This window comes from Salminus brasiliensis, chromosome 3 (assembly GCF_030463535.1).
Source record: "Salminus brasiliensis chromosome 3, fSalBra1.hap2, whole genome shotgun sequence".
Taxonomy (NCBI): Eukaryota; Metazoa; Chordata; class Actinopteri; order Characiformes; family Bryconidae; genus Salminus; species Salminus brasiliensis.
Window position 1 is genome coordinate 26,342,675 of NC_132880.1, and position 26,819 is coordinate 26,369,493.

The following is a 26,819-nucleotide window of genomic DNA, read 5'->3' on the forward strand; positions in this document are numbered from 1 at the left end:
ATGTCATTTGGAGTTTACAGGATCCTCACTTGCTTGTTTTGGTATCACTAGATGTGGTGGAAGATGAACTGACCACCTTGCCATCCACCACCTCTTCTGTGACAATCACCACCTTGCGAGTGGTTGACGTTGTGGAGCTGTAAGAGTAGAGAGAATTGTTGTGAAATGGTGCTGTAAACAAACATTTCCATTTGCAGAGACATCCTAAATGACATCTAATAGGTCAATAAATGTAAATTTTGGCTTCTTTCAGACTTCATGAGTGATCATCAACATCATAAAATGTTGTGCAGGACTTTTAACTCTGACTTTTCATTGCTTTAAGTATCAAATCTGTCTTGGTGTACAGGCCCACATATTAATCATGGGAATCAGTTGTAATTGTAACTTGTTTGTTTCCACTTGTTTGTTATAGATATCAACCCCAAATCAAAGGACATCTCGGTCATTGTGTGAAGTTTGTGTGAAGGTCTTACGTGCTAGTAGTGGTCTCTCCATCCAGAAGCCTTCTGTACTCTGCAATCTCCAGCTCCAGTCTGGTTTTGATGTCCAGCAGCATCTGGTACTCGCGACCCTGGCGCTCCAGATCAGCACGAAGCTGTGCCAGCTGTTCTTCTAGGCTGGTTACCTGCATCTGATAGTTTGCTAGCATTCTGGCGTAGCGGTTTTGAGTCTCGGCGAGGGTGCTCTCAAGGGATGCTTTCTATAGAGGAAAAGAGGAGGCGGAAGGTTTAACCTCACACAGTGACTTTCTGTTTCTCACAATTCTTCAACCATATTTTTAGAGGTGATAAAATAAGACAGTTAAACACTTGATGATCCTCTTGATGTAAAATCATGGATGTTAAAGCTGCTGTTAGTAAATGTGCAACTGTGTGGGACAGCACTTACCATACTGAGCTGAGATTGGAGCTCAATTTCTAGACTCTGAAGTGTGCGCTTGACTTCCGTTACTTCAGATCTGGACGTCTGGAGGGTTTCTGTGCTGATGGCGACTTCTTTGTTGAGAGCATCGCTCTGTTTAGAAACAAATTGTATAGTTACACACTCAAAATACTACACCATTGCATTCTAGGTTAATTTAAACGAGGCTGGTAAACATGTGATGTATTCCAAGGTGAATGTACCTTGTTCTGGAACCAGGCCTCAATGTCTTTGCGGTTCTTGGCGGCAACGGATTCGTAGTGTTCACGGATTCCAGCCAGGACAGCAGTGAGGTCTTCCTGTGGTGCGGCGTCCACCTCCACATTGACCTGACCACCCATCTGAGAGCGTGCTAGCAGGAGCTCCTGAAATAAGACCAAGACAAAATGTTAGAGCCATTGACTGGAAAACCTTCTTGAACTTACACACCTCTGCATTCTAGGTTTCTGAGCAACTGGAATCCTGGAATCATGGACATGTCTAATGTACCTCCTCATGGTTCTTCTTCAGATAGATCAGCTCATCTCGCAGCCCCTCAACCTGCATCTCCAGGTCAGACCTGGCCAACGTCAACTCGTCCAGAACCTTCCTCAGGCCAGCAATGTCAGCTTCCACAGACTGTCTCATAGCAAGCTCATTCTCATACCTAGACAGATAATTAGAAGGTTAGACGAAAGGTTGACATAAACCTTGTGGTGTGTTTAATTGGTTATAACACTCTGAGATCATTCACTTACTTGACTCTGAAGTCATCTGCTGCCAGCTTGGCATTATCAATGCTGAGGTAGATTCCACCGTTCACTGTGATGGCCTTCTGGATCTGCAAAATACAAAAAGAAAAAACTCATTGGTTAAACTCTAAACCTGTGGTTCCCAGCCCAGTTCTTGGGGAGATCAAGGTGGTCCATTATTGGGTTTACTCTAGCTCCCAGAACACCTAAACAAGATATCTGGTGCTAGATTGCTTGGTTTGGGTGTTGTGGGAGCTTGGATAGAGCACACTGGAGTGTCCCTAAGGAGCTGAGCTGAGTTGAATGGACACAAACCTTTCATAAAAGTTCCCAGCAGCATAAAAGCTATTGCTTGGATTGTTGTATTCATAGCTTTTATTATGCCCATTTTCTGATGGCTTTCTGATGCCTCTATTGGAAGGGGGTATCAGGTAAAACCCTTTGAAGATGTTTTTGTTCTGTACAATGTGAATGCGAATGCACTGAACAATATGACAGGGTGTGGCCATGAGGGAAGGTATGCTTCTCTACACAGCTGCACAGCAAAAATGAAAAAGAAAGCCGCCAATGAGGTAATGCAATGAAATCTGTCTAGTTCTAATTCTCCCTTGGTGTATATTATGATTCATTCATCATCATAGTTTGGCTTCTCACCATTTGACACTAAGTTTTTTGTAAATATTTCATTAGTAAGTGCCTTCTATGAGAAGTATATGCAGTAAATTAAAATAGGCAACGTAAGAATCAATAGACATTTAAAGCTTCTGGAGGTATTGAATCAACAATACCTTTCCCCTAAAGAACTGAGGAAAGTACGATAACAGTAAACTACATATACCTTGGCTTGGAGGTCGCTGATGGTGACCTGGAAGGCAGAGTAGTCACGAGCCTTGGGGGAAGCCTTGCTCTCCAGGAACTGGCGGATCTTTAACTCCAGCTCAGCATTGGCCTTCTCCAGGGAGCGCACCTTCTCCAGGTAGGTGGCCAGGCGGTCATTGAGGTTCTGCATGGTGGCCTTCTCATTTGCAGACACATCTACGGCGTCGGCCAGGTTAAAGCTACCTGCGGCGGCACCGGCTGTGGAGATGCGAACCCCAGAGCCCCCAGCTCCACCATAGACGCTGCCAGTCCTCATGCTGCCCAGACGGGCTCCGCTGGAGGAAGAGAGCAGAGGGCTGGCCCTCATGGAACCAGTGGAAGAGACAAAGCTGCGGCTGGAGAAGTTGGAGAAGGTGGCCATGGTGCTGCTGGAGATTCAGGTCCCTTCTGCTCAGGCTGGAGGGCTGTGAGTGCAGAACGGAGGGAAGCTGGTCCCTTTAACCCCGCAGGGGAGGATCCAGAAGGGGGGTCGAGGGGAATGTTCCACCCCTTAGGCAAATTCCGCTAAACCAGACAAACCTGTAATGAAGAAAACGATCCAGCAGGGACTTGACAGGCAATGAGTGGAATTTGTGACTTGTTGATGTTAAAACAGGATTAAAGTTGCAAAACTCTTTACCTGCCTCGCTTGACTTAAAATACTTAATCTATGTCACATTTTCACTGTAATAATTAAAAAATTTACAAGCAATAGGTAAAATTTGCACATCCTGTGATATATACATTTGAAATGTATTCTAGAATAAGTTATTAAAAATACAGAAATTAATTGTTACATACTGCAAAACAATGAGCTCTTTTGCAAGTGAAATCCATTGAAGTCTGTCTTAATATGTCATGTTTTTCATATTGGTGACTGTTGTGAGAACGCTGTAACATCGTTGGAACTATTTTTAGACACCTTTAGTTGTTTAAAGTCATTTGTCAACTGAATGTGTTTTATTTCATTGTCACGTTTTGCTTATTGTAAAACACCTACCGGCAAACTATGGCTACAAGCTAATTGAACTGTCTTTTTAGTAGTGGAAATCTACAGGAAGTGGGATGGGCACTTCCTGTTTATAATTTCTAATGTTTTATTGATTGAAGTTGAATTTTCCAGTATAGTGAATTCAGAAAATAAGTACTTGACAATATATTGGTTGCCTAAATTATATTTAAATAATTTTTCCTGAACAGACAAGGGCCACTGGGGTTTAAAAAATTTTTAAAAGCTAAGAAGCTTTGACCACCATAGCATATACAGTATTAGTCATCAATGTATTTAGGCCATGATACATATAAATATGCTTATGTGTAACATCCCTTCTCCCCATATGTCTTATTATACATTATTTAATACTGCCTTAATACTGACATTCAAGGCATTCAGCACCACTACTATACGAGTATTCTGCCCAATGCTGGTGATTATCTCACTGTTGAATTAGGAACTAAATGCTCATGGCTAACATTGAACGTAGGAGAAATCACCCACCAATATACTTAAGTAGAACTAAAAGTGTTAGCATCAGTAAAAAAAAAAACATTGGGATGACACAAACCCATTGGAATCCTACTGAAGTATATATGGATATGAATAGAACATATTAAGGAGCTCTGCTTTTACTCAACTGTAACATGACATTAGTCTAGAAATATGTTGAATAATCATAACATAGGTTTGCAACAGTTTTTTTGTAAGAAATACTACACATGTTGACTACATGTTTTTTCACCTGTTAAGTCTCTAGTAAAATGTTCTTTACATACCCTTGCTTGAATTGATCATTACTAATATATTAATAACATTTCTAGAAATACCCTTGCATAAAACACATTATCATCAATGGAACCAGTCAAAGTCTTTACATATACTTACTCAAAGAAGAGTTTAAACATGAATAAAGACAGTGATCAAGCAGGGGCTTGACATGCAGTCAGTGGAATCTATAACTTGAAGATGTTGAAAGACTGTGTTGGTGGACAAACAGCTAAAGGAGCCTCAGGCTGTTCCTTTTGGCACCTGCATTCAGGCATGGACTTGTAAACCCCCAGCATTGTCTATGGGATTTGCACATTCTTCATACACCATTAAATGTATCTGGAAATGGTAGAATCATGGATTAGAGTTGTATAAACATTTAGCTGCGTAATGATGATGCAAAACCCCAAACAAATGGCAATAAATATTAGTAATGACCGGTTTAAGCAAGGGTATCTGTAGAACATTTAACTAGAGAACAAAAACAGGTGAAAGCATCTTAGATGTAGTCAACCTGTGTAGTATTTCTTATAAAAAAATGTAGCAAACATATGTTATGATTATTTAACAAATTTCAGGATTAACTAGTTCCATTTAGTCAGCATTCCAATGGGTTTGTGCCTTCCCATTTTTTCCCAATGCTAACACTTTTACTTCTTCTCAGGTATATTGGTAGGCGAGTTCAATTTTAGACATAAACATTAAGTTCCTATTTCCTTTTGAAAATCTAGAATATCTCAACAATTAAATCATCTTAAATCAAGTCTACATATCCAATATTCCTTTTTTAAATATTTAAAGCAAAAAAAAAAAACAACTATAAAAACATAAAACTCAAGTGATGGCTTCAAGTTTAATTTCATTATGTTGTGTTGGTTCAGCTCCTGGACTGCTTATTTCTTTTCTCACTTCTCACTAGAGCTTTCATATTTTACTTGGTATCATGTCCATTGTGATTTTAACCAGAGTATTTGTAACTAAGTGGTAGTGATCAGGTCAGACCTGTGTGTATGTAAATGAGCTGAAACTGCCTTTGTCTCCTTAAGTACTGTCTTTAGATGCTGTCAACAGAAGTCTTATCAATAGGTAATTCCGGTGTCTGTGAGATACATACAGGTCAGCTGTTAAAACACATCACACAGATAAGAGAAAGAGTTCTGCTTTTAAAACTGTGTAGGAAAGCACATTGTAAAAAAATACTTTATATGATAACATGCAATTTAACTGTGTTCACTCAACTCTTATTTTAAAACGAGACACTTTTTGCAGGGTATAAAATATGTTATTTTAGGATGGGGGATTGTTTATGCAAACTCTCTTTGAAAATGTAATAAAGTTTAAATGGTTATGTATTTAGCAATATGTTTACTGAGAACTGCAGCATGAAATACTCTTTAGCTGTTACACTCACACTGGACAGTTCAGCATTTCCCAAAGCAAATCCCAGCCTCACTTCAAGCAATGTCAGAACAATGTATGCATTCTTTTCTTATGTCACAAAAAAAAAACTCTGTTTTGAAAAATCAAATATTTTTGAAATATCAATAAATATTGAATAGTTTGAAGTCATTGGGAGACTTCAATTTCTTGAAAGAATGAAAAATGAATTGCCAGTAGAGTGAAAATTTTCCTGGTAAATAACATCTAAAAATATGTTGCATGAATGTATTGTCTCTTAATCATCTCATAGTTATCAGAAAATATTAGATATATATTTAAAATCACCTTAATGGTGTTTAAGGAAGCTTTTCGTTACATGCTAGCACTTGCATTTAATAATTATTTACGATCTGGCACAGAATCCCCTCCACAGATCTTAAAGCACTTGCAAAATGATTAAATGAGTGAATGGAAATGTGAGTGAATAGTGTTAACTTTTTCTCTGCACATGTCTTGCCCTCTCACACTATCTTGTCATCAATCATTTTGACTAAAGAAACCGTCGGTCTCTTGACCTCGTCCTTTGAGAAGCGTTTTCAGAGAGCTAGAACCTGTGAAACCAGTCTAATGTGGTAATCGCCAGAGGGTAGAGCTCAGATAACGCTTTCATTTACAACACAACCCTTTCTCTCCCTCACATAACACACCCGCTCCCTCCGCCCACTCACAATCTCTCCATCACCCTACCTCCCCACCTCCACGTCTCTACATTTCTCTCATCTTTCTTCACAGATCAAATGAAGTCAGAATGTAGTAAAATGCTGTGCTGCACCCTTAAGAAAAGAATGTTCCTCAAAGATTCTTTACTTGAGCAATGGCAATGGCTCTATGTAGAATCAGGATAAAAGAACAATGATTGGATGCTTGGGTCTTTGCTTGATTAAAGGGGTTCTATTGTAAATTGTTCCCTTTAACCTTGTTCTATATAGCACCAACCAGGTTTTATCATTATTAGTTAAATAACATTTTTTCATTACAATGCACTCTATATCTCCAACTCTTTCTTCTTATTCTTAAATTTATATGTCGTGGTGTTCTTGGAAGGACTTCTTCTTGAAAGGAGACTCGTGACCACTGTCTTTCAATTGCAATGATGAAACATTTTATTCTCAGTGCCCCTCTGCTCTCTCTCTCTAGACAGAGGAGCATCTCACATTTTATACCCTTCTACAGGTCATGTATTGTTGCACTATTTCCATATATAGGATGTCACTGTTTAGCTCCATGAGGGGTGTAAATCAATTGTCACATACTATGTTTGTTCAGTTCATGTATGGCTTTACCAAATTAGGCCTGGAAATGGTTCATGCTCTCCCATTTACGGCTAACCCATGGGCCTCACCATATTGTCTCTCGACTCACCATATTGTCTCCCATACTTCTATTTCTTTATTTCTATTTTTAAACCTTTATACCTATACACTTTCATTGTGTTTTATTTTGTTCATACGATTGGATAGTCACCAAAGCCTTTCACTGCTAGTTGTACAGTTTATGAATGTGTGTGACACAAATACGTTGATTTGATCAATAGAACATAATACATCAACCTTAAAATATCACTGCTGTTTAATGAAAAACATGTATCTCCATTTTTGTCCAATTTTAGTTTTCTTCATCATTTGAACCCTGTAGCTGCTCTGTACACTTTGTGAGTAATTCTGAATAAAAGAACCAATAGAATTGCTCTAAAATGACTTGGAATAAAATCCTGTAAAATCACCATTTTGGAGTTATTTTTTTATTGGACAGCAACGATATGCACTCTTATAAAAGGATTCTTCGAGAGTTCTTTAAAAACTTAAACAATGCCTTAATTGATTAAATTGTTTTTTTTTTTGCCTGCTTAATAACTTCTTCAGACTGATTAAAAACATTGAAGGTGGTCCTATATAGCACCAAAATATTTGACACCAGAAGAAATAGCCCTCTTTTAGTACAATATGAAACCCTTTTATTGAACTAAAATAAGTGTTTTGTTAAAGTTTTCCAAATGAGTATTTATCTAATAACACAGTGCTATTGATTGTAGCCTCTGTCTTGACCATTAAAGACTAAGTTGATAGTAATTTTTGCTTTTATAATACTTTTGCAGAAGTGCCACACCTAACACTCAACTGATATCCTAGAGGGGAAACACACCCCATGCTCTCTCTGAGCTGATTGGCTGCTGCTTTCACTTACCCTGACAGAAAACTCACCTCCATAGTGCCTGTAGAAACACAGCTTACAGCAAAAAGAAAAAGTGCTTCTAATTTTCTTCAGTGCAAAGTTCTCTATGTAGTGGGAAGTTTCTTTTAGAGGCAAAGAATTCACACTGCAAAATGAGATCTAGTAAGAAATCTAGTCTAAATATGAAATATCTCATTTTGCTGTAAGAATGTTATGAAATTAATTACCTTAAACTATATGTCCAAAATGTTTGTGAACACCCCTTCTAATGTATGTATTCAGCTACTTTTGGTTGTACCCATTACTGACACAGATCTGCACACAGCCTGTCTAGTCCCAGTGGAAAAGTATTGACAATTAAATAGGACTCAGATAAACAACAACCTATTGACGCCATGCCCTAATTCAGGGCCAGGTGAGGGCTAGAGGGGTATAAAGCCCCTCAGCATTGAGCTGTGGAGCAGGAGGAACCATGTTGGGGTGTTGGAGATGAGGTGGGGTGGTGATCATCCAAAACCTGCTGACCTCCCTAATGCTCTTGTCACTGAATGCAATCAAATCCTCACAGTAATGCTACAAAATCTAGTAGAAAACCTTTCTAAGACAGTAGAGATAGAATAAATAAATTTTTAATCCTCTTGATTTTGAAAGGTGTTACAATACATTTTTTCATACATGGTTTAAAATTATTTTATATAGTTTAATGGTAGGTAATTCTGCCTGTTTCAATAATATTTCTAATATAAATATAATAATATAAAGTAAATAAAATAATATAAAGGAAATTTCAAGTAGATAAAATGATAAAATATATGAGATACAGTTTTGAAGGTGCATTGTTTTAAAAGGGAGAGTGTTTTTTTTTACATGGTGTGTGTGTGTATGTGTGTATGAGAGAAAGAGAAAGAGAGAGAGAGAGAGAGAGAGAGGGAGAGAGAGAGAGAGAGAGAGAGAGAGAGAGAGAGAGAGAGAGGAGCTGAACAGCAGGAATGTGCAGAGGAGAACCTTCCAGAACAAGCTTATTTCACATAACTGCATAACTATAGACCTGCTAGAGAATGCACTCCTGTCTCGTAAAGAAGAATGAGGTCCTTTCTGATTTACAAGTTATATGTGTGTGTGTGTGGAGTTTATGTAAAAGAGCAGAAAATAGTAGAAACTGTACTACAGTGAAAGTATGGGTGCCGTACCACAATCTAACTCAATGAAAAGAGCAGAAACTGCACTACAGTGAAAGTATGGGTACTGTACCAAAACCTAACTCAATTAAAAGAGCAGAAACTGTACTACAGTGAAAGTATGGGTACTGTACCAAAACCTAACTCAATTAAAAGAGCAGAAACTGTACCATAGTGAAAGTATGGGTACTGTTCCAAAACCTAACTCAATTAAAAGAGCAGAAACTGTACTATAGTGAAAGTATGGGTACTGTACCAAAACCTAACTCAATTAAAAGAGCAGAAACTGTACTATAGTGAAAGTATGGGTGCTGTACCACAATCTAACTCAATTAAAATAGTAGAAACTGTACTGTAGTAAAACTATGGGTGCTATACCACAATCTAACTCAATTAAAAGAGTAGAAACTGTACTATAGTAAAACTATGGGTGCTGTACCACAATCTAACTCAATTAAAAGAGTAGAAACTGTACTCCAATGAAAGTATGGGTGCTGTACCACAATCTAACTCAATTAAAAGAGCAGAAACTGTACAATGGTGAAAGTGTGGTTACTGTATCACAATCTAACTCAATTAAAGAATCAGAAACCACTATCTAATCTGATAATCTAGATTGGATAGTAAATAAAATAGTTTGACCACTGTAAGGGAATTACGGTCAGCAAGTTTCTCTGCAGTGGTTTACACCAAAACCAGTGTGTTCATCTCAACCACCCACCCACAGTGGGTGATATCAAGAAGGGGTTGTGAGCTAGCTGAAAATCTTCTCAGTGGAAGAGGTTTGTGAAACATCATATTATTGGTTAATATCATTTTGACCTGGAGTTGCTTGATGACATCATTAAAAATCTAAAACATGTTTTAGAGGTGGCAAAAGCTATTATATATTTAGGTAGCAGCTTAAAACAAGTATTGTGTCTTTTAAATGGAAGGTAATTTAATTAAGAACGTGTATTGTCGATTAATATATTTAAAATGCATTTCAGTAATTGGTAACCAGTGACTTATTAACAGCATAATTAATCATTATTTGTGACTCTTAATGTGTCTTTCAGATAAGAAGTTAGAAGAAATCTGCCGTTTTGCTGTAAGCTATGTTTCTGCAGAATAAGGGGATGAGGGAGGTGTGGTTTGTAAGAAAAAGAGTGAAAGCAACAGCCAGAAAGCACACCGACAGTTAAGGGGTGTGTGTACATATGGTGTGTACAATAGCAGCTTATATATAACTATTTAATATATAATATATTTACTTAATGAGACCTTAATAGTTAGAATGTTATACAGACATTTAATGAACATCCACAGACTTTATTGTGACTACCCCACACAGCTTGTATAATATCCATGGAACAGCATTGACCAATAGGATAGGATGCTCCAGAGCAGCCATGAGCAATGCTGACCATAGACAAGAGGGACGTAAAGCCCCTGCACAGTGGGCTGTGGAGCACTGGAACTGCAGTATCTGGAGTCTCGGCACACCATCCAATACCTCTGGGATGAGTTGAAGAAATGGAGGAATGTATGTCTTTGACATCAGTTTATGTTAATAATAATCAGTGTCTTGATGCAGTGTTCTCTGCTAAATATGACTGGTTTGAAAATTTAATGGATTTAATTAAATTGGTTGCTTTAAAGAATGTCAGTTGGCGACGCCCAGGCTGAGACTGTTTGAGGTGTTGAGAAAAAAAAATATTTTCTCAGTTGAGTCACGACTGGCTTCTGGCAATGTGAGCACAGACAGTGTCGTATTTCCCACAGACCCTTATCTAAAGCACTCTACTCCACACCATTCAAATCAAAGACTTAGTTTAAGTGAATTTACTGATTGACTGTTTATCCATTCAACCAAAAAACAACCCAATAAAGCAATGCAAATCAAAAATGCATGAAATATGTTAATTTAGCAAAAATTATATATATATATATATATATTTAACACTTTATGATAACAATAAATGCCAACATAACTATTAATAGTTCTATAATATAAAAAAATATTTAGGTCAAAAGTTGCCTACATAGCTTTTTAACAGAAAAAGTGTTTAGGGAGAAGAAATTAGTGACAGTCTAGTCCAGTGTTTTATTAGCAGTGTTAGCCTAGCATCTCCCATTTAAACTAAAGAAGCGCATGTCTGATGCCGAACATGTCTTGGTGATCAACTGCATTTGGGGTCAGCGATCAATCATGTTCAATTGACTTTTCACCAAACTGTTTCTGTTAAAGATGAATAAACATACACAGATTTATGAGTAGATTCCAATGTGTCATGTGACTGCATGAAGAGATAAAGCAGTGCAAATGGGGTTTTTCCGGAAATCATTGCATGTGCACACACAGTGCTGTCCAAATAATAAGCTATGCACAATGTTTGAAGCTACTATTACTCCCCTTATTTATATTTTGATCCAAACTATAAGGACATAGTTTTTTTTTTACTTTTAACTTTATTAGTTTTTCAATTAAATGTGTGTCATGCTGAAGAGTACATATAAGGCTCTTCAATTATCTGCAAAGTACATGGATTATCATGGATACTAAACCCATCTGCTATGTTTTCTGATCATTGGTGATGCACACAGCTGTGATGCTGGATGACTAGACTGCTGAGTCATGTACAGCCAGAATAACAAGATCTTTTTTAATGCCATGATGTGGCACTGCATGTTCTTTCCAAATAATTCAATCTTAGTTTATTATGTGCACAAAACATTTTGCCAGTATCGTTGTGGAGTATCAGTGTGCTCTTACACAAACTTCAGGCGTGCAGCAATGTTCTTTTTTAGTAAGCAGCGTCTTCCTTCATAATATGCTGCCATAGACACCCTGCTTGTTCAAGGTTTAACGGACTGTAGACTCATGAATAGACTGTAGACTCGCCGGGATCAATGATGCGGCTGTCACTCATAGTGTTTCTTTACCTCATTGATAAGTCTCCAATGTGCTGTTGGGGTCATGCTGACTGGGGGCCAATATTATTGTTGTAAAAACAGAATATGGGTATGGAGTTTTCTTCTTATAATATATGTAATGTAGATCCTCTAAAAGCTTTTTTTGTGCGGAGCAAACTCCAAAAGTTTGAGTGTTTTTTTATTAGTTGAAGTAGCTCTAGTCCACACCTCCAAACTCATTTTCTTAAGAAGACTCCAGGTATGCTGGACTGACTCCAATTAGCTTTTTGGAGATCACTAATATCACTCAAGGGTTTACATACTTTATCCACTAGCAATATGGGTTTTTTATGGTTGTTCTAAATGAAGAAATGATTGATCAAAATTTGTTTGTGTTTTTATTTTAGGCACATTATATTTGTCAATACGCTTGACTTGAGTGAGGATCAGAATTTTATTACATTTTATGACAAATCAATGCAGAAAACCATGGAATTGCAAAGGGTTCCTATACTATTTCTTGCCACTGTAAGTAGTTTGGTGTAGTGACAGTGGTGTAGTGTAGTAGTCACAACATTCACATTGCAGACTAGAGTTTCATTCAAAATATTTTCACACCATTGATGGCATGGTCAGAGGGTTCAGAGGGTTATTAGGACAGGATGGCAGGCACACATACATACCGTATTTGCATGTGTTGCCTATACCAGATGCTGATGCCAACCACAGACAGTGCTAAAAACTCTTTGGTGAGATAACATGAACATCTGAGGTATTTGAGATGCACATACACTCTGTAACTTAATTATAGTCTTAATCCAATGGCCGTAGTCTGCTTAACCACACTGAGGAGGAAATGTAATAACCCAGACTTGCAGTCAGTGCTATGATAGAAGAAACTGGAGAAACGATGTGTTCCACTTTAAATAGTGTGTAACATACAACAAGCTTTAACTCAGGGAACAGGCCACAGAGGCTTTTAGCCAGTGGTGTCGGGTGCCCCCGTGTGGAGGATGCACATACCAAAGTTAGCATGCAGTTAGGTGACCAACATAGGTGCGATTTTATTATTTCCAGCACAGAATAGAAAAAAGTAAGACAAAATAGCAACATCCTGAAAGCTAACAGGTTAACCATCTACTAACAGTGAAAAAAGTAAAGTTCTAGTTGTATGCAAAATAAAAATCAAAATAAAAAAAAGTTTTATAACAAAAATGGCAAAATATCCTCTTTCTCACACGATTTTTCAAGACAAATTATATTAGAAAATAATAAAATAATAGCCCTTCCTAATTGCTCTTACAGTTCCTCACAACTCAGTTTTGACTTCATCCTGAGTCATCCTGACCTTTAAGTGATGTTACTATTGTTCTAAATACAGAATATGGGTATGGAGTTTCCTGCTTATATTACATGTAATGTGGGGTGGGGAACTCCCAGTCCTGGAGGGCTGAATTCCTGCGCAGTTTTATGCTCTTCCTGCTGAGGCACACCTGTTTCAAATTGCCAGGTTCAGTAGGTGCGTTACAGCAGCAACAACCTAGACATACACTTACTCTGAGATGTGAGAGAATCCTATTTCACTATTCACTATTCACTAAATCTATAAATATATTTATGCCAATATAAATATAAACATTCACTGGAAACACTGTGGGCCCCTCAAATTAATGTTGTCTATAGACTAAAATTAGGAACAATTATGATTTACATTATAGAAAACAACAAAACAAATAGTAGTAGGGCTCAAACAGCACTTATTGGGCACTGTCTTAACCAGCAGATGATACAAAGAAGCAAAAAAGAACTCTCATTGCTTATAATACAATTCACATTCAAATTATGTTATGTGAATATTTTAGATAAAGTTTCTTAGTAAATTGCCACTGAGCACAATTCCCAGAGCGAATATGAAAGACAGATAACTAAAATGAGCAACATTTGCACAAACTGGAAGTTTTGCTCTTCTGTGTGTAATGTAAAGGGTTGCACATACAGGGCAACGATTCTTTTAATTTTTTTGCTCCTGCCTTTTTAGAGCTTTGTTACATCTGAGTACTCACAAACTGCAAAACCGGAGTCAGTCTGTCTTAGATGTTTGTATATCTGTAACACACACTTCCTATGCATTTTTATTCTCTGTTAACCCTTTAGTCTTGCATGGTAACCCTTTTCCACTTAGGTAGGAAATGAACCAGATAATGATATATTCCACTACATATCTAATAAATATATATAAAACATTGCCATAACTCTAACCTTTATCTCAAATCAGAACCTAAGCAGAATTCTCACCTTAAGCCTAAATCTATCTCTGTTCCTAATCTTAATCCTTACCCTGAACCAAAACATGGTTAAGAATAAACTGATAAACTTTCACCCAGTTTGTAAACAATCTGAACATGATTCTGAAGTGCTATCCAAACAAGCTTTTTTTCATGCTTTTGTAGTTTTATCTGTTCTGCAATCTGATGTCAACCAGAAGAGGAGAAGAGTTCCCCCTTTTTCCTCTAGCTTGCTCACTGGGAGGGGTCCAAACTGGATTTCTGTAAAGCTGTTCTGTGTTGACACCCGCTGTCAAAAGCACAATGTAAATGATCAACACTCATTGTCCATTTTAGCAGCATTTTGTACTTCTACAATTACAGAATGTAGTTCATCAATTTCTAGAGGTATATACATTCTTCAGAGCAAAATAACTACACAGTAAATGCTAGTGTTAAATCAACACTATAGGTGTTAAAATGTAACACTTATAGTGTGAATTTAACTCTAATAATGTTGGATTAACACCAACAAATTGACTGTATACAGTAGATAGAACATATACTAACATGTTATTCTAGAAGTACAGCTTATGTAGTCATCAATCACATGTGTCAACTTCGGTTTTCACTCATAATTACCCTAGTGCATCTCAGTAGCAGGACAGGACCAACTGTAGTACTGTTAACCATCTGTAACACTGAATATACCACTGTTTTTACGTTGGCTATTTGGAAATGTACATGTTGTCCTTAAGTTAGGATCTTTTTTATTCTTTGTACAAAATTCTGCCAAAAGGGGGGGGGGGATTTCCACCTGCGGATTTAATCCTTTCTCTAAGATTGATTTTTCTCAACAAATACCTGGAACTAGGTCAGCTGTGCTCCAGTTTCAGTAATATACAGTGGGTATAAACTTACACCCATCCCATTGGTTCCTGGCACCAGCTATTTGCATATTCGGCGTGTCACTACACCCCTCACTCACTATCAGTGTGTAGTCATTCCCCGCAGGCTAAATTCTTTTAGTTATACATGTAAATCTTACATAATGGTTGGCTGCTTGGCCTAAGTGTTGTAGGCTATAGGAGCAAGTCGCTTTTTTCTGGGCTGCTGATACTTGCTAAGTTCTAGGCTGGTCACTCTTGCATTCGCAAAAGATAATGCTGTCAGTTTTTGGCAGATATCAGAGAATATTAGTCAGCTAAGGAATAAAAAAATAAGACATGCCTTAAAATACCCAGTCAATAACTTAATGTACCACTAAATATTTTGTTGGACTAACTAGATGTGTTTGATTCATGTGAAATGTCCATTGACACAATTTAACATTTTTAGTGGGTCCTAAATTCTAGTGTTGACAGCAGCACATACAAAATACATTTCTCAGAACGTATTACACCAACTAAAAATGATTTCTTATAGTGCATATATAATTTCTCAATATTCCAAACTTAATATTTGAAGTTTTATACATATACATACATATACAAGATAATTGATCTGAACAAAAGACTATTAGCTAACACAACTGTTTGTGATTTCCTGTAAGATGTAGGAGTTTGTGTTGGCCTCCAAAAATCTAGTGCAATAAGTTGCCTTGAAATTGAATAAGCCTTGAATGAACTTGTGTTTGACTACCACTTGTTAAAAGCTTTCAGTCTTCTGTTCACTATACTTGTTTAAAGGCAGTATTATCACACACTACAACACAGTGTCCTACTAGTCATCTGGACACTGTAAAATGAACTACCATGTCTGGTCTTTGCGTGTTCAGATAATTATTGCTTTCATATACATACATCTGGATTAACACATAAAGACATTTTAAATATGCTTGCAAATGAGGTAATTGGTACTAATAAATGATAATGATGAATTAGGTCATTAATTAATCATTAGTTAGAAAATGGGCAATATCTAATTACTAAAAAATATAAAAATTCTATTACCACAAATGATAAACACATCTACACCACATATTTGCTTATTGTTAAAATATAATACCAATAATTTATTGTTAGGATGCTGAACTTAATATTAGGTTAATAAATAATCTATTGTATACTTTTAGTTTGCTGCAGTTGTATACTTGTATGTTCGCACAGAGGTGAAGAAAGTGAGCTGGAGACTTATATCTGACTGACCCTGAAGCTTCTGACCCTTAGCCTCTTAGCTATTAGTATCTCTAGAAAGTCTGCATGCCTAGTACACACAGCTTATACTACATTTCCATACGTTAACCAATGTAATACTGAACACTGCTGCTGCTAACCTGATGTTAACCTGTATTGTGAGAAAAAGTACAGATACTGCATGTTATGGGGTCTTTATGGGGTCTGATATTTGCTCTTATATCCATTATATATACACTATTTATTTTCTCTGGAGATCACTTGTGCACAGTAAAGTTATTTAGGTTATTCCCCATATAACAGAGGGCAGTAAAGATAGAACTCTACACCCAGAGCCTGCCCACTGTATCAGTAGCATGCTTTAAAGAAAACACACTCAAGCGCAATTGATGCTTTAAACACTTTATTGATTTGTGCATCACTCAACGTTGGGCTTCTGGATGCTCAGAGTGCTCTTGTTTGCTGTACTTGTGAGTTTGCTCACAAGGTCTGACTCACAGCCTTGGAACTGGAGCTGACCACTTTGCCGTCCACCACCTCTTCCACAATGGTCACCACTTTACGGGTTGTGCTGGAGCTGGAGCTTGAGGTTGAGGTTGTGGTTGCACTGCTTGAATACAGAAAAAAAAGTAATTCGTTTTTATTACTGTTCTGTTTGAGACTAGACTAGAATTTGAGGTTAGATCTGGTTTGCTTTACCAGTCATTTGCATTTTTTTTTAAAATACTGATAATATACTACAGCATATTCCATTTTCCTGTGGAAACTCACCTGGCGCTGGCCTCTCCATCCAGAAGTCTCCTGTACTCAGCAATCTCCATCTCTAGTCGGGTCTTGATGTCCAACAGCATCTGGTACTCGTGACCTTGACGCTCCAGGTCAGCACGAAGCTGCACCAGCTGCTCTTCCAGACTGATTACTTGCCTCTGGTAGCCAGCTAGTTTGGCGGAATAGTGTGCCTGTGTGTCTGCAAGTGTGCCTTCCAGTGACGCTTTCTATTGGGGAGAAATCAGTTTGGTAAATGTGTCCCAAGACAGCATGTTTTAAGATCCAATGTGAATGTGTCCTGCCAGTTACTCACCATGCTAAGTTGTGACTGAAGCTCGATTTCTAGCCCCTGTAGTGTACGTTTGACTTCTGTGATTTCTGAGCGGCTTGTCTGGAGGGTTTCTGTGCTTTTGGCGACTTCTTTGTTCAAGGTCTCGGTCTACAAGATCAAACATTTGTAACAGTTCAATGAGACCATTCTTAGAATACTCACTAGATGCAATTGAAAGAGATGTGTTCAAATTTACCCTGCTCTGGTACCAAGCCTCGAGATCTCTGCGGTTCTTGGCAGCAACAGCCTCGTAGTGTTCGCGGATGTCAGCCATGACTTTGGTGAGGTCTTCTTGTGGTTTGGCATCTACTTCAACGTGGATCTGACCGCTCATCTGGGCACGCATGGCCAGGAGTTCCTGAAAATGCAAGGACAGTGTTACTGAACAGGTGCATTAAAGACATCACAACAAATAACATTGCTAACAGAAAAGACACAACTGTCAAACAAATCATTGAATTAGAGCAACATGCAGAAACACATGTGTGAGTCAAGACATGGACACTTACCTCCTCATGGTTTTTCTTGAGGAACACCAGCTCTTCTCTCAGACCCTCGATCTGCATCTCCAGATCAGATCTGGCCAAGGTCAGCTCATCCAGAACCCTCCTCAGCCCAGCAATGTCAGCTTCCACAGACTGCCTCATTGCCTGCTCATTCTCGTATCTGTACAAGAAATGGATGGGCACACATCTACAGGGACTTTCTGTATTAAGAGTAATATCAGGTTTTATGTTTATGTTTTTTTTGGACTTACTTGACCCTAAAGTCATCTGCGGTGAGCTTGGCATTGTCAATGCTGAGGTAGATGCCTCCATTGACACGTGTGGCATCCTGGATCTTCAGGAGAGAATAGCAAATGAAAGAAATAAGCAAAGGAATTAAGTCATTCTGCAAAGTCAGATTTTTGTTATGTTTCATTTGAGCATTTTCTTTCTATGTAGGACTGCTTTGGTTAGTATTGAATGATAGGGTGTGGTAATAGGTATGGGGTTTACACCAAAGGATACTATATTCATAGAGACGTTCCCTTTCTTCAAGGATTCAGGCACTTTCGCAATGCGCGTGTAATGTTAATTAATTTTAATTTAATTTCTGCCCTTTTAAGTTGAAGTATTGTTAGTTGGTAATTAAAACATCAGCTATTAAACTAATACAGAATGTGTAGCTCAGAAACTCAACTCTTGACCCACTTATGGAACCACCATGCTATATTTTCGAGAGTCTGAGAGGTTAATGTACACCACCAAAACAACTCAGCATACCTTGCCCTGGAGGTCACTGATGGTAGCGTAAAATACTGAGTAGTCTCGAGCCTTGGGTGATGTTTTGCTCTCCAGGAACTGGCGGATTTTCAGCTCCAGCTCAGCGTTGGCCTTCTCCAAGGAGCGCACCTTCTCCAGGTAGGTGGCCAGGCGATCATTGAGGTTCTGCATGGTGGCCTTCTCGTTGGCAGACACATCAATGGCATCACCCAGGTTGAAGCCACCTCCGGCACCACCTCCATAACCACCTCCGGCAACACCTCCAGCACCACCTCCAAAACCACCTCCATAACCACCTCCATAACCACTTCCAAAACCAAACCCAGCTCCAGCTCCTCCAGCGGAACGGAGGAGAGCAGGACCACTGGAGATGCGGACTCCACTGCTTCCAGCACCTCCGTACACGCTAGAGGAACGCATGGAAACCCCGCGGCCTCCGACTGCGGCCGAAGACAAGCGCATGGAACCAGAGGTCATGGATCCTCGGGTGGATAAAGTGGCTGCCATGTTGATGGAGGATTTCTGTTCGTCTGTTATGGCTGAAGAGGAGTGAGTGCAGCGATGAGGGATGGTGTGTTTTTATACAGGTTGAGAGGGGAGGAAATGAGTGAGAGTGAATGGGAGGGGGTGGATTATTCAACTGCCAGAGGCAAACAAGGGCATGAACAAGAGCCCACAAACGCATACACACTCCCACAGAGCATATGGGCTGCAGGTGTCCACACCCACTCAACAAAAACACAAAAAATAAGAATACATCAGATTCCAAAATGTCAGTCGTAATCCTCCCTGAATAACTCTCTCACTGTAAAATCATTGTGCTAAACAAGATACAGTCGGTAGTTAACTATTTAACCCCTAGGGATAGACAACACTCATTTACACATTACTTTCATTGGACACTAAACAATATATCTTGAATATCTGAATAATATGCATTTAGGTTAAGGTATTAATAAAACATGAATATAACCAAATGGACAAAATAGAATTGAGTTGCATAATTTCATTGCAAATGAATAAAATTTGTCAAAATAAAACAATTGCTTTCTTCACAAGTTTTGTCAAATACTCTGATAATGTAGCGCATTTTAATTATTTGTAACTACCTGCAGCATGTCAATTATGTAAACAAAGACACCAGGACACCAGTTCAAAATCTAGGGTTTAAAAAAGACTCCTGCTTTTCTTGAAGTAACTGTCTCTACTGTTCAAAAAATGCTCTACTGGATTTTGGAAGAGCATTGCCATGAGGATCTGATTGCGTTTAGAGACATCAAGAGCATTAGTGAGGTCAGGATGTTGGATGATCCCCGACCTATTCAATCCCCAACTCCCCAACTCATCCCAACAGTATTGGATTGAGCACCATCATCACAATGATCTATGTCCCATGACCTCAGTAAATATACAAGGTCATGGAAAAAGACATGAGTGGCTTAAAGATCCACATGGCTACCAGATCAAGTATAATCAAAGAGGATGTTTAACCTCTTAACACTCCAAGGGTTTTTACACATGGTGTATTATTCAATAACTACAGGGACTTCTGTACAAACTGTTGGGGCTATTCTCTGGTAATAGAAGTTTGCAATAACACCTTTGGCCAGCCGACTGGTCATAGGCTTTTTAAGGGGATAAAACATCTCCCAGTCACTTCCTGGCCCTAATTCTACCCCTAACCTTAAACAAAAGCATGGAAAAGACAATCATTTTATCATGCAAATTATATAAATCTTGATATACACATTCATTTTAATGTTCAAAGGTACTTTAGTAAAGGCCATTGAAAAGTCAAAAAAACATTTGAATGCATTAACTATATATTGTCACTTCACTGTCCCATAAAAACCATGCGTTTCCATTTTATTTTAACTTTTTGGCATACTTTTAGTCTGGCAGTTGTTTTTTATGTTGTGTCAGATTTTCCTGTTGAATGGACCAATGAAAATGCTCCAAAATGACTTTCAATGAAATTTTTTTACATTGAAATATTTTGTTTTGTGTAATTTTGTGTAAATACAAGTTTTAAAATTCAGAAATCCATATATACATAAACCGACCATTCGTATATATTCTGTAGACAAACAAATGGGATACACTCGTGGTCTTGAGTGAGCTCTTTTATTGGGGTTGGGGATTTTAATAGGAAAAAGGGTTTGCCTAAATCTTTTTAGCACATTCATTTTCCTACTTTAGACGAATTCACTCTTGATCACTGCTACTCTGCACTCAAGGATAGTTCCAAACCCTTACCCCACCTTGCCTTTGGCAAACCTGACCACACCTCCATTCTACTTTGGCCTGCATGCAAACAAAGACAGGAAACAGGAAAATGATTCTCAGATCAGTGTATTAATGGGGTGCGAAGGCTGTCTTTGAAGGAAGGACTACTTTGAAACCACAGACTGGCAGATGTTTTGTAATGAAGCAGAGACTGAAATCAATGAATACACCAACTTCATTCCAGTACATGACACCATTTCAAAATTCATCATCCAAGCATTTCCAAATCAGAAACCCTGGATGAATGCTGCTGTCTGAGGAAACCTAAGAGCTTGGACCACTGCTAATAATTTGGTGACCTTGTAGCCTACAAAAAAACCCACATATGACCTTTAGAGGACCATCAGGCTGACAAAAATTAATTACAGGGACAGAGGGGGTAACTGCCTCACTTGCAGATGAGCTAAACGTATATTATACTCATTTTGTGGCAAACCACATTTCCCCTACTGAAAAACTCTCCCGCCCTAGATCAGGGGAGCTACATACTGACCATTTCTGTGTCTGAGATAATAAGATTCTTTGAGAGAGTTAACCAAAGTATAACCTTGTCCTGATAGAGTGTCCAGTTCTGTCCTTAGATTCAACATTCAACATTACACTAATACAGGGATGTACAGTGCAACAAATCACTGTTAGGCTAAGTCTGCAGTGCAGTAATAGACAGGGACGTGGGTAAGTAGTGCAAGAGCAATAGACAAAACCTGAGACATACTTATTGTGCATAGACAATAAGTACGAATATCTACATGGGCATTGTTTGAGTGAAGGCAGAGATCTGATTTAAAGTACAAACTAAGCTACTATACTAATAGGTAAACCGGATGAATGTGTTGTCCAGTGATTACAACTGGGTGTTTGTGCGTATTAATGCAGGGTGAAGTATGTTTAGGCGTAGTATGCTGAGATAGACCAGATAATTGTTTGTAAACAGCATCAAATATGTCATGTAAACAAAGTGTACAGTGCCAGTAATGAGCTGGTGTTCAGGTAGAGAATATAGGACACAGCTTAAGCACAGAGATTGAGATCCAATTGCAATTGCCTTTTATGAGCTTTGTTGCGTCGGAGTACTCACAAACTGCAAATCCGGAGTCAGTCTGTCTTAGATGTTTGTATATCTGTAACAAACACTTACCATGCATTTATATTCTCTGTTAACCCTTTAGTCTTGCATGCTACCCTTTTCCCACTTTATGTAGATAGTACACTTCTGAAGCTTTGTATAAAATGAACCAGATAATGATGTATTCCACTACATATCTAATAAATATATATAAAACATTGCCATAACTCTAACCTTTATCTCAAACCAAATCCTAAGCAGAATTCTATCTTCACCTTAAGCCTAAATCTATCTCTGTTCCTAATCTTAATCCTTACACCTGAACCAAAACATGGTTGAGAATAAACTGATTTTCCCACAGTTTGTAAACAATCCGAACATCTATAGATCATTCACACAGAGCTAAAGTGCTATCCAAACAAGCTTTTTTCATGCTTTTGTAGTTTTATCTGTTCTGCAATCTGATGTCAACCAGAAGAGGACCGGTTCCCTTTTCAGTCTTGGTATTCCTCAGTAGTTTGTCCTCTAGCTTGCTCACTGGGAGGGGTCCAAACCGGATTTCTGTAAAGCTGTTCTGTGTTGACACCTGCTGTCAAAAGCACAATGTAAATGATCAACACTCATTGTCCATTTTAGCAGCATTTTGTAGTTCTACAATTACAGAATGTAGTTCATCTATTTCTAGAGGTACATACATTCTTCAGAGCAAAAATAACTACACAGTAAATTTTTTAGTGTTAAATCAACACTATGGGTGTTAAAATGTAACACTTATAGTGTGAATTTAACTCCAATAGTGTTGGATTAACACCGACAAATTGACTGTATACAGTAGATAGAAGAACATATACTAATGTGTTATTATAGTAGTACAGCTTATGTAATCATCAATCACATGTGTAAACTTCAGTTTAGACTCCACCTCTCACTCACCGTCAGTGTGTAGTCATTTCCTGCAGGATAAATTCTAGTAAAATCTAGTGCAATAAGTTGCCTTGAAATTAGTTTTGCTCACCTTTTTAGTTTTTATTTCCGGCCATATGTACTGAATAAGTTACATGAACTTGTGTTTGACTTCCACTTGTTAAAAGCTTTCAGTCTTCTGTTCACTATACTTGTTTAAAGGCAGTATTATCACACACTACAACACAGTGTCCTACTAGTCATCTGGACACTGTAAAATGAACTACCATGTCTGGTCTTTGTGTGTTTAGATAATTAATGCTTTCATATACATACATCTGGATTAACACATAAAGACATTTTAAATATGCTTGCAAATGAGGTAATTGGTACTAATAAATGATAATGATGAATTAGGTCATTAATTAAACATTAGAATTATTAATAATTAATTGCTAGAAAATGGGCAATATCTTTTAAAAAAAATAGAAAAATAGTATCAACACATGTGATAAACATATCTATACCACACATATTTGCTTATTGTTTAAATATAATAACAATAACTTGTTGTTAGGATGCTGACCTTAATATTAGGTTAATAAATAGTCTATGGGATAGTTTGCTGCAGTTGTATACTTGTATGTTCATGCAGAGAAGAAGAAAGTGAGCTGGAGACTTATATCTGACTGACCATAAAGCTTCTGACCCTTTAGCCTCTCAGCTATTAGTATCTCTAGAAAGTCTGCATTCCTAGTACACACAGCTTATACTACAATTCCACACGTTAACCAATGTAATACTGAACACTGCTGCTGCTACATGTTAACTTGTATCGTGAGACAAAGTACAGATACTGCATGTTATGGGGTCTTTATGGGGTCTGATATTTGCTCTTATATCCATTATATATACACTATTTATTTTCTCTGGAGATCACTTGTGCACAGTAAAGTTATTTAAGTTATTCCCCATATAGCAGAGGGCAGTAAAGATAGAACTCTACACCCAGAGCCTGCCCACTGTATCAGTAGCATGCTTTAAAGAAAACACACTCAAGCGCAATTGATGCTTTAAACACTTTATTGATTTGTGCATCACTCAACGTTGGGCTTCTGGATGCTCAGAGTGCTCTTGTTTGCTGTACTTGTGAGTTTGCTCACAAGGTCTGACTCACAGCCTTGGAACTGGAGCTGACCACTTTGCCGTCCACCACCTCTTCCACAATGGTCACCACTTTACGGGTTGTGCTGGAGCTGGAGCTTGAGGTTGAGGTTGTGGTTGCACTGCTTGAAAAAAAAAAAAAAAGTAATTCGTTTTTATTACTGTTCTGTTTGAGACTAGACTAGAATTTGAGGTTAGATCTGGTTTGCTTTACCAGTCATTTGCATTTTTTTTTAAATACTGATAATATACTACAGCGTATTCCATTTTCCTGTGGAAACTCACCTGGCGCTGGCCTCTCCATCCAGAAGTCTCCTGTACTCAGCAATCTCCATCTCTAGTCGGGTCTTGATGTCCAACAGCATCTGGTACTCGTGACCTTGACGCTCCAGGTCAGCACGAAGCTGCACCAGCTGCTCTTCCAGACTGATTACTTGCCTCTGGTAGCCAGCTAGTTTGGCGGAATAGCGTGCCTGTGTGTCTGCAAGTGTGCCTTCCAGTGACGCTTTCTATTGGGGAGAAATCAGTTTGGTAAATGTGTCCCAGGACAGCATGTTTTAAGATCCAATGTGAATGTGTCCTGCCAGTTACTCACCATGCTAAGTTGTGACTGAAGCTCGATTTCTAGCCCCTGTAGTGTACGTTTGACTTCTGTGATTTCTGAGCGGCTTGTCTGGAGGGTTTCTGTGCTTTTGGCGACTTCTTTGTTCAAGGTCTCGGTCTACAAGATCAAACATTTGTAACAGTTCAATGAGACCATTCTTAGAATACTCACTAGATGCAATTGAAAGAGATGTGTTCAAATTTACCTTGTTCTGGAACCAAGCCTCGAGATCTCTGCGGTTCTTGGCAGCAACAGCCTCGTAGTGTTCGCGGATGTCAGCCATGACTTTGGTGAGGTCTTCTTGTGGTTTGGCATCTACTTCAACGTGGATCTGACCGCTCATCTGGGCACGCATGGCCAGGAGTTCCTAAATACACAAGGACAGTGTTGCTGAACAGGTGCATTAAAGACATCACAACAAATAACATTGCTAACAGAAAAGACACAACTGTCAAACAAACCATTGAATTAGAGCAACATGCAGAAACACATGGGTGAGTCAAGACATGGACACTTACCTCCTCATGGTTTTTCTTGAGGAACACCAGCTCTTCTCTCAGACCCTCGATCTGCATCTCCAGATCAGACCTGGCCAAGGTCAGCTCATCCAGAACCCTCCTCAGCCCAGCAATGTCAGCTTCCACAGACTGCCTCATTGCCAGCTCATTCTCGTATCTGTACAAGAAATGGATGGGCACACATCTACAGGGACTTTCTGCATTAAGAGTAATATCAGGTTTTATGTTTATGTTTTTTTTTGGACTTACTTGACCCTAAAGTCATCTGCGGCGAGCTTGGCATTGTCAATGCTGAGGTAGATGCCTCCATTGACACGTGTGGCATCCTGGATCTTCAGGAGAGAATAGCAAATGAAAGAAATAAGCAAAGGAATTAAGTCATTTTGCAAAGTCAGATTTTGTTATGTTTCATTTGAGCATTTTCTTTCTATGCAGGACTGCTTTGGTTAGTATTGAATGAAGGGGTGTGGTAATAGGTATGGTGTTTACACCAAAGGATACTATATTCATAGAGACTTTCCCTTTCTTCAAGGATTCAGGCACTTTCGCAATGCATGTGTAATGTTAATTAATTTGAATTCAATTTCTGCCCTTTTAAGTTGAAGTATTAAAAGTTGGTAATTAAAACATCAGCTATTAAACTAATAAAGAAAGTGTAGCTCAGAAACTCAACTCTTGACCCACTTATGGAACCACCATGCTATAGTTTCGAGAGTTTGAGAGGTTAATGTACACCACCAAAACAACTCAGCATACCTTGCCCTGGAGGTCACTGATGGTAGCGTAAAATGCTGAGTAGTCTCGAGACTTGGGTGATGTTTTGCTCTCCAGGAACTGGCGGATCTTCAGCTCCAGCTCAGCGTTGGCCTTCTCCAAGGAGCGCACCTTCTCCAGGTAGGTGGCCAGGCGATCATTGAGGTTCTGCATGGTGGCCTTCTCGTTGGCAGACACATCAATGGCATCACCCAGGTTGAAGCCGCCTCCGGCACCACCTCCGGCACCACCTCCAAAACCACCTCCATAACCACCTCCATAACCACCTCCAAAACCAAACCCAGCTCCAGCTCCTCCAGCGGAACGGAGGAGAGCAGGACCACTGGAGATGCGGACTCCACTGCTTCCAGCACCTCCGTACACGCTAGAGGAACGCATGGAAACCCCGCGGCCTCCGACTGCGCCGGAAGACAAGCGCATGGAACCAGAGGTCATGGATCCTCGGGTGGATAAAGTGGCTGCCATGTTGATGGAGGATTTCTGTTCGTCTGCTTTGGCTGAAGAGGAGTGAGTGCAGCGATGAGGGATGGTGTGTTTTTATACAGGTTGAGAGGGGAGGGAATGAGTGAGAGTGAATGGGAGGGGGTGGATTATTCAACTGCCAGAGGCAAACAAGGGCATGAACAAGAGCCCACAAACGCATACACACTCCCACAGAGCATATGGGCTGCAGGTGTCCACACCCACTCAACAAAAACACAAAAAATAAGAATACATCAGATTCCAAAATGTCAGTCGTAATCCTCCCTGAATAACTCTCTCACTGTAAAATCATTGT

The 26,819-nt window shown here is 38.8% G+C and overlaps 3 protein-coding genes across 5 annotated transcripts; all 3 read right to left on the minus strand.

Annotated features, from left to right (window-relative positions):
- Nucleotides 1-25: 25 nt before the first annotated feature.
- On the minus strand, nucleotides 26-2,895 carry LOC140551929 (keratin, type I cytoskeletal 13-like). The gene is made up of 7 exons (XM_072675738.1): nucleotides 2,494-2,895; nucleotides 1,662-1,744; nucleotides 1,414-1,570; nucleotides 1,128-1,289; nucleotides 892-1,017; nucleotides 477-703; nucleotides 26-137 (listed from the first exon to the last, which is right to left on the minus strand). Exons 1-7 carry the CDS (start codon nucleotides 2,893-2,895, stop codon nucleotides 26-28), a joined length of 1,269 nt encoding a protein of 422 aa, XP_072531839.1.
- A 13,853-nt stretch (nucleotides 2,896-16,748) lies between these two features.
- LOC140551930 (keratin, type I cytoskeletal 50 kDa-like) lies at nucleotides 16,749-19,282 on the minus strand. 2 transcript variants are annotated; one of them, XM_072675740.1, is made up of 7 exons: nucleotides 18,727-19,282; nucleotides 18,219-18,301; nucleotides 17,971-18,127; nucleotides 17,658-17,819; nucleotides 17,444-17,569; nucleotides 17,134-17,357; nucleotides 16,749-16,972 (listed from the first exon to the last, which is right to left on the minus strand). In XM_072675740.1, the coding sequence occupies exons 1-7, from the start codon at nucleotides 19,231-19,233 to the stop codon at nucleotides 16,843-16,845; spliced, it is 1,389 nt and encodes a 462-aa protein (XP_072531841.1). In that variant the 5' UTR covers nucleotides 19,234-19,282; the 3' UTR covers nucleotides 16,749-16,842. The 2 variants fall into 2 exon arrangements, with proteins under 2 accessions (XP_072531841.1, XP_072531840.1); XM_072675739.1 differs by having other exon boundaries at nucleotides 16,749-16,969; nucleotides 18,727-19,262.
- A 4,764-nt stretch (nucleotides 19,283-24,046) lies between these two features.
- LOC140551931 (keratin, type I cytoskeletal 50 kDa-like) lies at nucleotides 24,047-26,531 on the minus strand. 2 transcript variants are annotated; one of them, XM_072675742.1, is made up of 7 exons: nucleotides 26,024-26,531; nucleotides 25,517-25,599; nucleotides 25,268-25,424; nucleotides 24,955-25,116; nucleotides 24,741-24,866; nucleotides 24,431-24,654; nucleotides 24,047-24,270 (listed from the first exon to the last, which is right to left on the minus strand). In XM_072675742.1, the coding sequence occupies exons 1-7, from the start codon at nucleotides 26,504-26,506 to the stop codon at nucleotides 24,141-24,143; spliced, it is 1,365 nt and encodes a 454-aa protein (XP_072531843.1). In that variant the 5' UTR covers nucleotides 26,507-26,531; the 3' UTR covers nucleotides 24,047-24,140. The 2 variants fall into 2 exon arrangements, with proteins under 2 accessions (XP_072531843.1, XP_072531842.1); XM_072675741.1 differs by having other exon boundaries at nucleotides 24,047-24,267; nucleotides 26,024-26,524.
- Nucleotides 26,532-26,819: the final 288 nt, after the last annotated feature.

Excerpts from the sequence above, each read along its gene's own strand:
- LOC140551930 (XM_072675740.1), bottom strand. The coding sequence starts at position 19,233 with ATGGCAGCCACTTTATCCACCCGAGGATCCATGACCTCTGGTTCCATG. Across the intron at positions 18,128-18,218 it reads GCAGATGACTTTAGGGTCAA|ATACGAGAATGAGCAGGCAA; the intron begins GTAAGTCCAAAA and ends TTTCTTGTACAG. Across the intron at positions 17,358-17,443 it reads TTCAGTCACAACTTAGCATG|AAAGCGTCACTGGAAGGCAC; the intron begins GTGAGTAACTGG and ends TCTCCCCAATAG.
- LOC140551931 (XM_072675742.1), bottom strand. The coding sequence starts at position 26,506 with ATGGCAGCCACTTTATCCACCCGAGGATCCATGACCTCTGGTTCCATG. Across the intron at positions 24,655-24,740 it reads TTCAGTCACAACTTAGCATG|AAAGCGTCACTGGAAGGCAC; the intron begins GTGAGTAACTGG and ends TCTCCCCAATAG. Across the intron at positions 24,271-24,430 it reads GATGGAGAGGCCAGCGCCAG|CAGTGCAACCACAACCTCAA; the intron begins GTGAGTTTCCAC and ends TTTTTTTTCAAG.
- LOC140551929 (XM_072675738.1), bottom strand. The coding sequence starts at position 2,895 with ATGGCCACCTTCTCCAACTTCTCCAGCCGCAGCTTTGTCTCTTCCACT. Across the intron at positions 1,745-2,493 it reads TCAGCGACCTCCAAGCCAAG|ATCCAGAAGGCCATCACAGT; the intron begins GTATATGTAGTT and ends TGTATTTTGCAG. Across the intron at positions 1,018-1,127 it reads AGGCCTGGTTCCAGAACAAG|AGCGATGCTCTCAACAAAGA; the intron begins GTACATTCACCT and ends GTTTCTAAACAG.